The 14,954-nt window shown below is 43.5% G+C and overlaps 1 protein-coding gene across 4 annotated transcripts in view; it reads right to left on the bottom strand.

Annotated features, from left to right (window-relative positions):
* Positions 1–14,954, bottom strand: part of PTGR2 (prostaglandin reductase 2) — a 129,257-nt gene that overhangs the window by 47,024 nt on the left and 67,279 nt on the right. For all 4 annotated transcript variants that reach the window (XM_029598676.1, XM_029598678.1, XM_029598677.1 and 1 more), the window contains one exon: positions 6,724–6,915. In XM_029598676.1, coding sequence (XP_029454536.1) covers positions 6,724–6,915 — 192 coding nt within the window. The remainder of the gene's footprint in view (positions 1–6,723; positions 6,916–14,954) is intronic.

The raw sequence follows: 14,954 nt of genomic DNA, 5'->3' as shown, positions 1-14,954 counted from the left end.
AATTTTGATAATTATGTAACCTAATTTAGGGGTTGAAAATATTCAAGTGAAATTCTATATAATGCTTTGTTATCAGTAAAATCATTTGAAAGGAAGTTTATGCTGGTGCCTTACATGGCACTCTGCCTCTCCATAAGGCACCTTATTATTTAGTATCTAAAATTTATATTTTATAGCATTTAATAAAAGAAATTTCTCTACAGCTAGGGGCTTTAAGCATTCTTATTTCAATGAACTACAATATGGTCATAGTAGTCTTGTCTGGCAAGTGTAATAGCAGACTGGAAAGTGGTCAGCATGAATTTGAAGTGCATGAAGTCTGCTTGGGCACAGGATTTTAGCCAGAGACATTCTGCAGAGCGAGTGCAAAAACATAGGTAGCAAATTCTAGGGGTGAGCCAAGGTTAGGGTTCAGTGTGCCCTATAGAACGGGTAAGAGAAGGGACAAGAGTGTCTAAGGCTGAAGAGAGTATACTGTTGTATGAAGAAACTGCTTCATCAACAAATTCAGATAATGTTGTGGAGGAAAGGAGAAATCAAACAGTAGTGAAAAAGATGCAAGGGTCAATAACTTGGAGATTCCTAAAGGTGTAAATGGTGACTGGATAAGTCTGAGGGGGAGGGTGGTTTAGTGTGAAAGTTATCAGATGAAAGTCTGAGATCGGAAGAACTGAGGTGCAGAAGTCTGAGAGACAGCAATTTGAAGCAAAGACTAGGTCAAGGAGGTAGCCATGCTGGTGAGTAGGGATGGGAGAGCAGAATCGGAGATCAAATAAAGAGGTTAAAGAAAAGAGTTTTGAGGCATAAGAGTTAGAGGGGTTATCAACATGGAAGTTAAAGTCAACAAGGATAAGGGAAGGGGAAGACGGCTCAATGAAGAAGGAAAGCAAAGAATCAAAGTCAGTGAGTAAGGAGGAGGGAGCTTTATAAGGGGGTTGATAGATGACAGCTACCCGGAGAGTTGTGAAATGAATAAGTGGATGGAATGGGATTCAAAAGGAAGAAAAAGAGCGAGACTGAGGTAGGAGAAGGGGTTGAAATTTACAGTCCAACACCACCACCACCACCACAGCCTACTGGGCAAGGTGTGGGAGAAGAGATGAGCAGCTGAAGCAGTGTCCTCAGGGGAAAGCCAGGTCTCCGTTAAAGCAAGGAGATGAAGAGAGCTAGAGGTAAAAAGGTCATGAATAAAGACAAGCTTCTTGGAAATAGAGTTTGCATTCTGCAGGAAGCATGAAAAAGGAAGCGGGAGGGAGAAGGGGAATAGTTATAAGATTGGAGGGGTTACAGCTTGATATAGGATGAAGACATGAAAATTGCCTTGAAGAGTCAGGGCTAGGGTGATATTTCAATTTATTACTTGATTAATAACATTTCTTAAAATTAAATCAAAGTGATGTACATAATAGCAACAAAAGTTGTATTTAATAAAATATGTAAACATTGAGTTTCTGGCACTCATGGACTGGGGTTCACCATCCCTGCCCTAGACCTTTGCAAATTTGAGTTTTAACTAAACAAGAAAAATGGCTTGGGAAAGTACTTGACCGAGAGCTCCTGGATCATTACAGGGATATGACCCTGGTAGCCTGCTCTCAGCCCACCGCTCTCTACTTTCCGCCATTCTTAGCTACTGAAGCAGTCACCAATCACAAGTTACTTGGCTCTCAGCCTGCCATTCTCAGCTTCCCAAACTGGCACAGATTCTTCAATTCTTGGCTGATGGAGCAGCGAAACTGCAGTGCTCCAAATCCATGTTCAAGCAAGGACTGGCAGCGATCGCTGGACCAGCATGATCCAATTTTGACCGTCAGCACTGGCTGCAACATCTTGCAGAGAGCACCGTGAGTGCCATAAGTGTCATGAACACTGGCTGCATCATCAGGAAGAGTCCACCAACCCCCCCTCCCCCCATGCTGCCCAGACCTGGTAAATGTGGAATTATATATTTATCCGCTATGCTCTTAAACTCAAGAGACCATGAGTTGTGGGCCCATCGAGTTGCAAGACCGGCGTGCATTGGCTGAAGCCACCGGTCCAGGCCACCATTATTGAGCCTGCCCGAGCCCTCCAACTGAGCTAGCCGATCTGTGCCGGCAATTATTGCATTGATCTGAAACTGCTAACTGAGCTTCTCTGCTCCGCCCTGAGACCGCAGACCAAGCACGGGTCCTGCGCCGACCTTAAACAACCAGCTGAGCGTAGGACCTGTGCCGTCCAGAAACCACTGTCCAAGCTTGCACAAATTGAGTCCCCCGACCGTGTGGGTCCTACTCATACTAAAGCTGCCAATATAACTAGGGGCCTGTGCCGAACAGAGACCTCCAGCTGATCGCTGGACCTGCTCCAACTGACACTGGCCGCCGTGCTTGGGACCTGCGCTAAGACCGGCTGCCATGCATAGGTCCTTCGCCGATTTAAAGAAGTCTGGTGGACCTGAGCCAACTGAGGTTGATCACCCTGCGTGGGACAAGCATTGACCAACCTGCGCTGACCTATACCTGAAGAGACCTACGCTGGCGGAAATACACGTCAGTGACCTACACCAGTAGAAACCGATCTGTGCTGACCTACGCCAGTTGAGGCGGCCACAGTCTTCAACTCTTATGGACCATCTGACCTGCAGACCTCTCCACTCATGGATATCACCTGCTGCAGACTTTAACACCTACAGACATCTCCACTTATGGACCTTCGGTCCTTTACACCCTCGGAGCCTATCACCTACAGACCTCTCCACTGACTGACCTGCTGACCTCCACTTCCTCGGACCTCACCACCTGTCTTTATCAACAAAATTTCAACTAGACAGGGAATTGCTTCACACTAAAACTCCAAAAATAAAAACATCAGAACTTGCTTACTGCTCTCCGTACTACTTCTGAATACGCAATCAAACAAAAAAAGAAATCCCTGTAACCAATATTAATGAACAACCAACTCTATTCTGGCTAAATGACAAGGATAATGTACTACTAAATCAATTATCACATCCAAATTACAATCTATTTCATATCCCAAGATAAAAAATAAAAGGTGGAGGCTTACTAATCTACAAAAAAGAACTCAAATTAACACTAAAGAAAACTGAAATCCACCCACCATATGAAGTAGCCATATTAAAATCTAAATAAATCAACATTAGATTGGTATACTGCCCTCCAGGCCTTCTCCAAAAAAAGACTGCTCACCCTTAATTGAACTTTTCACAAAAGAATTCCCTATACCTGATTCAACTTTCATTTACATGAAGATTAAAATCACCTAGAATTAGTCTCCAAGAATAATCTCCTGCAATTTATTTCTAGAAACAATGGAAGCCTTAGGATGAATTCAACACGTCTTAGACGTCACCCACAAAGCTGGTAATACTCTTGATCTCATTTTCGCAAATACCAATAATTTTAACATAAAGACTAAACACACAATAATCCCATGGTCTGATCACCACCTAATAAAAGCAGACCTAATTTACAAAAAGCAATTAGCAAAAATCTCCGAAATTATAACTACCCAAACATTCAGAAAGAAAATAAAAACCGAAACACTAACTACTGCACTAGAGTCCAATATTCCTAAATTAAATCTAAACAGTTGCAATGAAGCATTTGATTCATGGGATAATATGATCAAAGAAATAGCAGACAAATTCAGCACAATCCAAACAAAAAACACAAACAAAAATAATAATCTCAGAAAAATTAACCCCTGGTATAATGAAAAACTGAAGGATTACAAAAAAAAAACCACCCAAGAAAACTTGAAAAACAGTGATGAAAAAACCCTTTAGACGATTCACTAAGAAGATACAAATCATATCTGGCTCATTACTGTGCCCTCACGAATAAATCAAAAAAAGACTATTATGCAAAACACATACATTGAGTAGTTTTCAACTCCAAACTTCTTTCGAGACAGTAAAAAGTCTGATCAAAGACCCCTCTTCACTCCAAACTTCAATCAATACCTTCACCAAATCCTCATGCATCGACTATGCAACAGCTTTAACTGAAAAAAATTCAGAGGCTGAAGCAACAGCTTCCTTATACCTCCAAAGACCTAAATACAAATGATACATGGTCTTCCTTTGACACAGTCTTGAAACTGGAAATAAAATCATATTGAAACTAAAACCAGCAAATCACCCTCTTGATATGATACCATCACCTTCACTGAAACTAGTAAATCAAACAATAACCAACAATTACTATGCTTGTCAACCTTGCCTTTACAGAAGGATATATGCCCCAAAGTCTAAAATAAGTAGTTATTAAACCAATTCAAAAAAAATAAATCTGGACGTTCTGATAACTGAGATAGCTACCATCCAATCTCTAATCTAACCTTCCTAGCAAAAATTATTGAAAAACCTGTTCTTTCCCAATTAGTCTCATCTTGATGACAAAAAAATCCTATATCCCAACCAATTTGGATTTCGAAAGAAATGCTCAGTAGAAACGCTTCTACAATCCGTAACAGACCCTATACTACGAAGCTTTTGACTCCAATGAATCATACTACCTAGTGCTGATCGACTTAACAGCAGCCTTTGATACTGTTGACTATAATATTCTATGCCAACAGCTGGGAAACATAGGACTTGATGGAAATGTACTAAGATGGTTCACTTCCTTCTTCGCAGATAGATCATTCCAGGTAAACTAGACAATCACATCTGACACATTCCAACGTACAACAGGTGTTCTATAAGGTTCAGCAACCCTATTTAATATATACATGCTACTGTTGTGCAAATTACTAACAGAGCTTGGAATTAACTTCTTTCTATATGTGGACGATCTTCAATTCTTCATACCTCTCAAAAATTCATTTGAGAAAACAGATTCACTCATCTCCGATTAAATGAAAAACTTGCGCAACTAAAACTCGCAATTAACCTGAAAAAAACTGAATTAATTTAGTTAAGCCGTATTCCACCAAAATCTATCCCTCCAGGTATTAAACTTGGAAATCACCATTTACGACCTTCAACTCAATAGATAGACCTAATCGATAATAATTTAACAATGAAATCCCACATTAGCAAACTTATCAAATCTGGTTTCTACAAGCTAAGTCGGGGGGGGGGGGAGAGGGGGGAGTGGGACTGAGAGGGGGAGGGGGAGGGAGTGGGACTGAGAGGGAGGGGGGAGGGGGAGGGAGTGGGACTGAGGGAGAGTGAGAGGGAGGGAGTGGGACTGAGGGAGAGTGAGAGGGAGGGAGGGAGAGAGGAGGGAGGGAGTGAGACTGAGTGGGAGGGAGGGACTGAGTGGGTGGGAGGGAGGTAGGGGGTGGTGAAGAGGAGGAGGTGAGAGACAGAGGGATGTAGCCCGTTTTAACGGGCTTAACGGCTTGTCTGGAGCATAAAGCAAGCATTAGAAGCAGCTAGTTTTAACATAAGACTTTATAATTCTGTCCTGTACATCTTTTAGCGATGACCTTTTGCCTCTCCTGTTCATTCTATCTCTGGAACTGCTGTTAAGGAACATATAGCATATCAGTGGCTTACATGTAGGCCTCAGTGATTTTAAGACTGCTGCTTTTGCAGATAACACTTTAGTCAATTTGACTGCTCTATATAACTCCTTGCCAGTACTGATGCAAGAATTTTCTCTTTTTGGTTCCTTTTCAGCAGTGGTTCCTAACCCTGTCCTGGGGACCCCCCAGCCAGTCGGGATTTCAGGATATCCACAATGAATATGCATGCAAGAAAATATGCATGTTATGGAGGCAGTGCATTAAAATTTCCCCTCATGCATATTCATTGTGGATATCCTGAAAACCCGCCTGGCTGGGGGGTCCCCAGGACAGGATTGGGAACCACTGTTTTTCAGGGTTCAAATCGCTACTTCTCTGTTTTCTGTACAAGTTTATTGCTTTTATTTGCATTTGTAAAATGATTTAAAAAAAAAAAAAAAAGGAAGTTAACCACTGAAGCAGTTTACAAGTCTGCAAGATCCAGGGCTTTAAGACAGTGTTACATGAGTAACAAGAAAGCAGGTCATAAAACAACAAGATTAAAATGATATAAAAACAAACCAAAAAAGGGGTTTTGCTGAGGTTACTGGAGAACTTGGGTTAGCTTGAGCTACATTAAACAGAATGATGGTTGTATTGCAGAAGTCTTTGCTTGTCCCCCTTCAAAAGATGTTGGAACAGAATGGCTTGGATACTCCCTCTCATTACAAAAGCAACTATCAGATGCTGATTTGCCTCTTCGGGAAGACCTAGACACTTCAGCTCTTACACATTCTTTCCTCTCACACTCAGCTATAGCAAGTATGGGTTCACAGGGTTAAACAACTTTTTTTGGCCTAGCAGTTTCCTTAGTCCATATTTCCACTTCAATCGGAACCGGCTTCTGTTGGACTACAGCACTATGAACCTTCATTTACAACTACCTGAGGATTTTCTCTTATTTTTATATGCCCCTCCCTACTCAGCCCAGCCATTTCTGTGGCAGTCCTTGACAGGTGGCAACAAACTGCAGTTCCCTTTAGCCACTAGGTGTCACTGTTTAGCAATAGCAGAGACTCTTTCCTCCAGGGGCTGTGAATACTGTCTCCCTAGCATCCCCAGCCCTGGCTGGCATGAGGAGCAAAAATCTGTCCTGGAAATCAAACCTTAGCCTCCTAACTGGCACTTGCCACTGGGACAGTAGGCTAGCCCAGATAAATTCTAAAATAAAAATCATGATATGGACAAGGAAATCAATATAGTTACCTTTTGGAGAATCTTTGCTTCTACAATGGCTGTGTTCTGCCATGGCCAGTTGAATGAACACACGGTATCTCCAATTGTGAAGTTTCCATGTTTACTCTCTTCCACGACTCCAATGCCCCCACCATCAGCCACTTCACCCAGCTTCCAGGATAGCAGGTAGTCAGACCCAGTCTCTTCATTCATACGACAGCGCTGTGGGACAAGTATGTGATTGTGTAGTGAACAGAAAAATCTTTAAAATTTCATTTACATATAATTTGAAAAATTATCAGATAAACTTTGAGAGTTAAATTTTCTTTGTTTTTAATCCTCATTTTATTTTAATGATGAGTAATCACATGATGTGACAAATTTTCCTGGATGTAGCCATTCCTAGTTACTCTGGAAGTCTGGGAGGTCTGCACGGTGCACAGAGCAGTCTGCTAACATTCTACTGCAGTTCCACATGTTGCTAAATTTTTAATCATCTCCTAATCCAGGTGCCAGAATGCTAAAGCAGCCAGTGCTAGGATTACATATTTTTAAATCTGGTAATCTAATCAACAAACCATTGCTAGCACTAAATAAATTGTATCCATTTAAGTCCTTATTTGATAAGAAATAAGAACATAAGAAATGCCATACTGGCTCAGACCAAAGGTTCATTAAGCCCAGCATCCTCTCTCTGACAGTGGTCAATCCAGGTCACAAGTACCTGACAGCATCCCAAAGATTAGGTCCAATACTTCTTGCTCATAACCAGGGACAAAGGAGTGGCTTTCCCAAGTCTACATGGCTAATAGTGCTTATAGACTTTTCCTCCAGGAACGTGTACAAACTCTTAAACCCAGCTGTGCTGTTTTCACTACATCCTCTGGCAACAAATTGTGCACTGATTGAAAAAATGAAGAAATTACTACTTACTTGATTTCCTTTCCTCTAAGAAAGGCAGGTCATTCCCCACACATGGGTTATGCACCTCTACCAGCAGATGGAGACAGAGTAAAAGCAGACGTCACAGATATATAGCTCTGCCACGACATAGGCCCACCAGTATTCTCCGGAAAAGCCAAACTGTGGTCAAACTGTTTATACTTGAAATGATTATTAACAATCCATCACTCATGCTTCCAACCTATAGAGAACACTGTGTAGATCAAAGAATTAATTTTAACTATACTGAGGGACTGGGTAAAACACTTACCAGTCCTCCAATGAATAGCAGGAACACCACCCTGCAATGTCTGCACCTAAAGAGCGAACCAAGATAAAAAAAACCTAGCAGTAGAGGATGGGTCAGGGATTGGCCTGCTTTCCTTAGAGAAAAGGAAATCAGGTAAGTAGTAATTTCTCCTTCCTCTGCACTCAGGCAAGCCAATCTCCACAAGTAGGATGTACCGAAGCTACTCTCAAACAGGGCGGGTGATGCTCGTGGTCCAGTTAAGACTGCACACGCAAAAGCTGCGTCCTGTGGAGCCTAAAGGCCAAGGGGAAGGCTTAGGAAGGTGTGCAAGAAAGACTACATCACTGCCTGAGAAAACTCGGCTGGAGATGATAATCAAGGCTCCACCCACAATAGCGCCTGAGCCCTAGCAAAATGTGCTCCAAGTCATTTAGAGAAGATCTCAGTAACCACACAGGCAGCCACAATGACATCCTTTTTCCAACAGGCTAGAGTTGTCAACATTGTCAGTTCCCCATTGTTTACCTCCACCATGGAGCAGAAACAATTGATCAGACTTCCTGACATGTTTAGTAGCCTCCAAACATCATCTCTGTTTCTTGCATAATTTGGCTCGAGCAGCATCTGTCACTCTCTTTTCTATTCCTGCCCAGCACAGGCAGGAGAAATAGAACGATTCAAATGAAACTTTGAAACCATTTTCAGCAACAGAAGAAACAATCTGGAACTGCATCGCTCCCGGACTCACACATAGAAAAAGCTGTCCTTAAAGAAAGTAGCTTCAAGGAAAGGATATGTAGTGGTCAAAAGGCAGGAGCTGCCAAGGATCCAGAGCCAGATTAAGGTTCAACAAGGGCACTGGCAGCCATCAGGGAGGGCAAAAATTCTTAACTCCCTTCAAGAACTGAGACACATCTGGAGGGGAAGACCAAGCCCCTCCATCGACTTACCCCCTAGAAGAGTGTTATGTTTTGTAAGGTTTGGGTGGACCCTTGGACACTGTGGCAGCTGACCTCGCCCACAGGGGGAAGTCCCGTGAGGGGCCACAGGTCAGGCTCAGCTCTGGACACACAAGCACAGAGTTTGATCTTTATTTAGACAGTTTGTGAAGCCACCAGAGGTGGCAGTAGTGAGTAGAAGATGTAGCTCGGCTGGGCTAGTATTCCCCAGGGCGCTGGAACAGCGGTTCTTCCGGTAGCAGTGCTGTAGTGAAAAGAACTGAGAGAATGAGTACAATAAGACATTCACAGAGTCCCCAGTATGGAGAAGCCCCGAGATAGGGAGAGCTGGACCTTGAGGAGCGAGTACCAGATCCCTGGGAGCAGAGACTTGTTGGCAAGTACTCACGCAGCGGTTCCACGTAGGAGATGGCACTGACGCTGGAACGGGGGCAGGCCCTCAAGGAGCGAGTACCTGGTTCCAGGGAAACAGCTCTGAGGAGTAGATGGTAGTAGTACTCACAGATGGTGTCTGTAGCAAATTCTTCCAAGTAGAAGAGGAGATGGACACAGGCAGCGAGTCTGGGAACATGGGCCCTTGAGGAGCGAGTACCGGTTCCTGATAGCGACCTGAAAGAAGCAGAGAGGCCCCCGAGGAGCGGATACGCCGTTAGAAGAAAAGAGTCCAATAGCAGTTGGAGGCAGAGTAGCTGGGTACAGAGAGCGAATCCCATCTGTAGGTTTCCCCTTGCTAACTCAAAGGCTAGCAAACAAGCGTAGGCTTAAATATCCGGGCAGCGTGACGGTGTGCTCAGGTCGAGCGCACAGTTAGCCCCCATTTGGATGTGCTTTTACGACACACTATTATTACCCCTTATTCAGTAAGGGCTAATAGCGCATGGAAAACTAATAGCACCCTCAATGTTGCGGTCCTGGTCGCAGCGCTGGCAACCGGGACCTTACCTCGTCTTCTGGGGCTCCGGGTCCGGGGTCCGTCAGCCGGTGCACCGCATCCGGGCGGGCCTGCACGGCCTGTTCGGCGGCGTCTCCACGAGGGAGACGCCGAGTCTCTGAACATGGCCCCTCCCCTCCTAGGCGCGCGAGGGGAGGCAATTTAAAGGACTTTTCCCGCCGGATTGCGGGCTGCCCCTTTCGTGACGTCAGATGCCGGCAGATATTTAAGCCGGCGTCTGCCCTCAATTGGGGCCTTGCAGCAAGGTTACCTGCCTTCTTGTTGCTGTGTGCTGTGGACATTGTCTGTGTTCTCTTGGGATCCTGTCTTCAGTTCCAGTTCCAGGCTCGAATCCTTGTCTTCAGTTCCAGTTCCGGGTTCGAATCCTTGTCTTCAGTTCCAGTTTCAGTTCCAGTCTCAGGTTCGAACCTCCATTTCAGTTCCAGTTCTTCTCCTCCTGCTCCAATTCCTGCCTTGGTTCCAGTTCCGGACCTTCCTGCTTATTCCGGCTTGCTTCTCCGGTGCTGACTTCTGCCTGTCTCTGACTCTGCTCGCTAGCCGCCTGCCTTGACCTCGGACCGCCTCTTCGGATTTCTGCTCGCCTAAGTCCCAGCGGCCCGGGCTCCTACGGGCTCCTCCCGGGGGAGCCTTGGGCTTCCAGGGTGAAGTCATCTTCTTCGATCACCTAAGTCCCAGCGGCTCGGATCCTCAAGGGCTCCTCCCGGGGGGATCCGGGCTTCCAGGGTGAGAGCTCCTGCTCGCTCAACAAGCATCCGCCTCCCGGCCTGTGTTCTCTTCACGGAGACTCCTTCTCCCATCATCCTCTCTCTCCGTCAGGCCGGCCCAAGGGTCCACTGCTACTTGTGCAACACTCAACATGCAAATGCATGTTGATGAGCCTATTAGTTAGTCCCGTGCGATACAGAAAGTAAAATGTGCAGCCAAGCCGCACATTTTACTCTCAGAAATTAACGCCTGCTCAAAGGCAGGCGTTAATTTCGGCCAGCACCGGGAAAGTGTACAGAAAAGCAGAAAAAACTGCTTTTCTGTACACCCTCTGATTTAATATCATAGCGATATTAAGTCGGAGGCCCCAAAAATAAAAAAAAATCTGCCCTCAGCCCGCAGGTTGGAAAACGGATGCTCAATTTTGCCGGCGTCCGTTTTCCGAACCCGTGGCTGTCAGCGGGTTTGACAACCGCGCCGGTAAAATTGAGCGTCAGCTGTCAAACCCACTGACAGCCGCCGCTTCTGCCAATAAGGAGGTGCTAGGGACGCGCTAGTGTCCCTAGCACCTCCTTATTGGCGCGGGCCCTCATTTGCATACAGAATCGCACGCCCAGGAGAGTGGCCTGGGCGTGCATTGGGAGAGTGTGAGCTCACCTCGGAGCGCCAGCTCTCCCGTGCATTTTACTGAATCGGCCCGAATGTTAGGAATTATTGGGAAAGGAATGGCGAATAAAATGATGGATATCATAATGCCTCTATCACTCCATGCTGAGACCGCACCTTGAATACTGTGTGCAGTTCTGGTTGCCTCGCATCTCAAAAAAGATATAGAGCACTGGAGAAAGTACAGAGAAGGTGACCAAAATCCTAAAGAAGATGGAACGGCTCCCCTATGAGGAAAGGCTGAAGAGGTTAGGGCTATTCAGCTTGCAGAAGAGAGGCTGAGGGGGGGGGGGGGGGGGATATAATAGAGGTCTACAAAATCATGAAAGGACTTGAACGGATAAATGTGAATCTATTATTTACTCTTTCAGATAATACAAGGACCAGGGGGCACTCCATTAAGTTAGCAAGTAGCTCTTAAAACAAATAGGAGGAAATTCTCTTTCACTCAGCACATAAGCTCTGGAATTCATTGCCAGAGGATGTGGTTAAGGCAGTTAGTGTAGCCGGGGTTAAAAAAGTTTTGGTTAAGTTCCTAGAGCAGAAGTCCATAAACTGCTATTAATCAATAAGGATTAGAAACTTGGTAGCTTGGGATGTATTCATTTAATGTTTGGGTACTTGCCAGGTTCTTGTGACTTGTTTGGCCATAGGATACTGGGCTTGATGGACCCTTGGTCTGACCCAATATGGCATATCTTATGTTCTTATGACTTGGAGAAAGCCACTACTTAGTCCTGGGTGTTAACAGCATGGGATCTATTTTTTTTGAGAGTCTGCCAGGTACTTCTGGTCTGGAATGGCCACTGTTGGAAACAGGATACTGGGCTTGATGGCCCCGCAGTCTGACACAGCATGGGAAATTCTTATGTTCTCATGTTCTTAACTGATCCAACCATACCATTGTTACCCTAACATCAAACATGTTTCTTCCATGAAGGTTACCCAAGCATAATGCAGCTGTAGCATTGCTTTCTGCCTATTGGCATGTATTCTTTCCTTGCTGGTCCTCTGAAGTTCCATAGGCCTGAGCAAACATTCAAGCACCTTTCCTCCTTTTATTATGATTAGTGCTGGCAGAGAGAAATTACATGTAGATTAGTAGATAGGAGAGTTAGGATAAGCTCCTGAAGAATGCCCTGGATAACATATAGACTTCTCATATGGTCATTTCTATTCTGACCTAGCACGTAAACCTCTTAGAATGCATGAAAGAATGGACATTTAACACCAGAATAGATTACGTTTCTGCAATTTATTTATTTATTTATTTAACAGTTTTTTATACCGACCTTCATAGTAAATAACCATATCGGATCGGTTTACAATATAACAAGGGAATAAATGGAGTAGCAATTCAAGTGAAATGACAGATAACAATGGTAGGAATAAGTCAAAGTTACAATCAACAGGGAGAGAGAACTTGGAAGCTTACAACAAGCTGGAAGGAAGAAAGGCCGGTAATAAATAAGTAGTGTTACCATAGAACGTACGAGTTAACAGCTTACACGGTGCTTTGACCTGAAAGTCTCAGAGTCCATTTCGTGCAAATGATTGCCAGACCGGGTAGGAGTGAAGGGCAACTAGTAATTGTCTGGAGGATCAGGAAAGGCTTGGTGAAATAGCCAGGTTTTAAGTCTTTTTCTGAAAGTTAAAAGGCAAGGCTCCAGTCTGAGATTTGATGGGATGCTATTCCAAATAGATGGGCCTGCTATCGAAAAAGCTCTGTCTTTGGTCGTAGCGAGGCGTGTGGCTTTAGTGGGGGGAAAATTCAGAGTGCCTTTGTGAACATCTCTAATTGGTCTGTTAGAACTGCTCATATGCTTAAAATGAACACTTAAATATATCTTTCATTGTCATTTGGCTGTGTTTTGAATACCATTCTGCTTTGTACATTTTTTGGATAAATATCTGTTTTTGGGTTGTCTTGTTTGTGATATTGAAAACTCCAATAAAAATTAATAACAATAAATAAATATATATATATATACACACACACACACACACACACACACCAGCTGCACTACATAAGGAAGGCCCAGAGACTTTCAGTTATTTGGGGCCTTCTGCTGGAAGGAATATTTTGCAATAATTAAACTTCAAAAGCAAGTTTTGCAGAAGGTGGACTGTTACTGACAAGCATTGTGGAACTTGGCAGGCTTAGAACTGGATTGAAAAAGAGCCCGGAGTTGCAGTAATTTCCAAATATTGATCTGCTGATGAAAATTGCAGAATTGTGTTTTAAAGAAGCATCATATATGTATCCTATATGAAGAGTATCCAATCAGGAAAGGCTTCACATCCAGAGCCTTTCAACCATTCCTTTTACAACATGAAAGAAGTAAACAAGCATGTGATGCTGCAAGGACCACCATGATCTCTTCTGAACAGAACAAACTTGACATTTGGGGTGAGGATTCATATTCAGATCTAACCAATGAAATGAGACACACGCAATCTTGCTCTTGTTGTGTGAGAAAAGCACCATAAAAACTGATGCTGAGACCAGAATTTTGGCATTCAATCAGCCCCAACACACACAACCAAAACTTGGGCATATGACCAGACCGCCAGCTCCAACCCAAAGCAGATGTGATCCGAACTTTGGCATACAGGCATCCAATCAGCCCAACTGCAGACCTGATCAGGAGATAGATCAGACCATACAGAGATGGGTCTCAGACCTTCAAGGAGGCATTCAAAGGCATCATGGACTCCTGGCCATGTTACAAGACACCATTTTGACAGTGGTAATAAAAGGGTGGAAACTGGGTAGTTAGAAAACAATAGTTTGCAAATTAAACTTTAAAAATAGATACATTTTACCTATACAAATCAGCAATAAATTACTTCATATATATTTGAGGTTCTGAATTTGTGTAAAAGTGTATCACATGCAAGAGTACGTAGACATAGTCCCACCATTCTGCTCTCCAATTGGGCTTCTAACACAAGGGCACATTGATCATATAATATTTATTTATTTATTTAATGTGTTTTGTATACTGCATTCGGTTTCGCCATCAGAACAGTTTACATAAACATGCAACAGATTGTAACATCATCCATAATCTTATCATGTAGTGAAGGTTAGTTTCATCTATTAGTTAATACTTGCGCATCAAGTTATTACATACTGCACGTTATTACATACTGCAAGTTCTTTCGTTCTGCAAAGATATTTTCTACATACTGTTTCTTCGCTGGGGATTTATCCTTTTTATGTTGTTGTGTTGCGTGTTTGCTTTGTATGCTGGTTGATTTAGTGAATTAGAGTAGGCTCTCGTGAAAAGCCAGGTCTTTAAGTCTTTTTTGAACATTTTCATGCTTGGTTGAGTTCTTATTTCACTTGGTATAGAGTTCCATAGTTTGGGGCTGGCAACTGATATGGCTCTCTCACGTGTTGTGTTTAGTAGAGTGATTCTTGCGTGAGGGAGTTTGAGGAGGCCTTTATTTCTAGATCGTAAGTTCTATTTTGGATTGTGTGTTACGATGTATTTGCTTAGCCCAGGGGTCAGGAACCTTTTTGGCTGAGAGAGCCATAAACGCCACATATTTTAAAATGTAATTCCATGAGAGCCATACAATATGTTTAAAACTAAATACAAGTAAATGTGTGCATTTTATGTAAAATCACATTTTTAAAGTACAATAAGTCTCTGAAAATATTACACCAGGCCTTAAGACACCAATACATCTCCTATTAGGAAAACGGACCAAGCCAGGCTGCTATAGAGTCCTACACAGAAACTACACGCCAGCAGAAAACCTCACCTGAATCACGTGC

This window comes from Rhinatrema bivittatum, chromosome 4 (assembly GCF_901001135.1).
Source record: "Rhinatrema bivittatum chromosome 4, aRhiBiv1.1, whole genome shotgun sequence".
In the NCBI taxonomy this organism is placed as follows: Eukaryota; Metazoa; Chordata; class Amphibia; order Gymnophiona; family Rhinatrematidae; genus Rhinatrema; species Rhinatrema bivittatum.
This window is presented reverse-complemented; position numbering and strand designations above follow the sequence as displayed.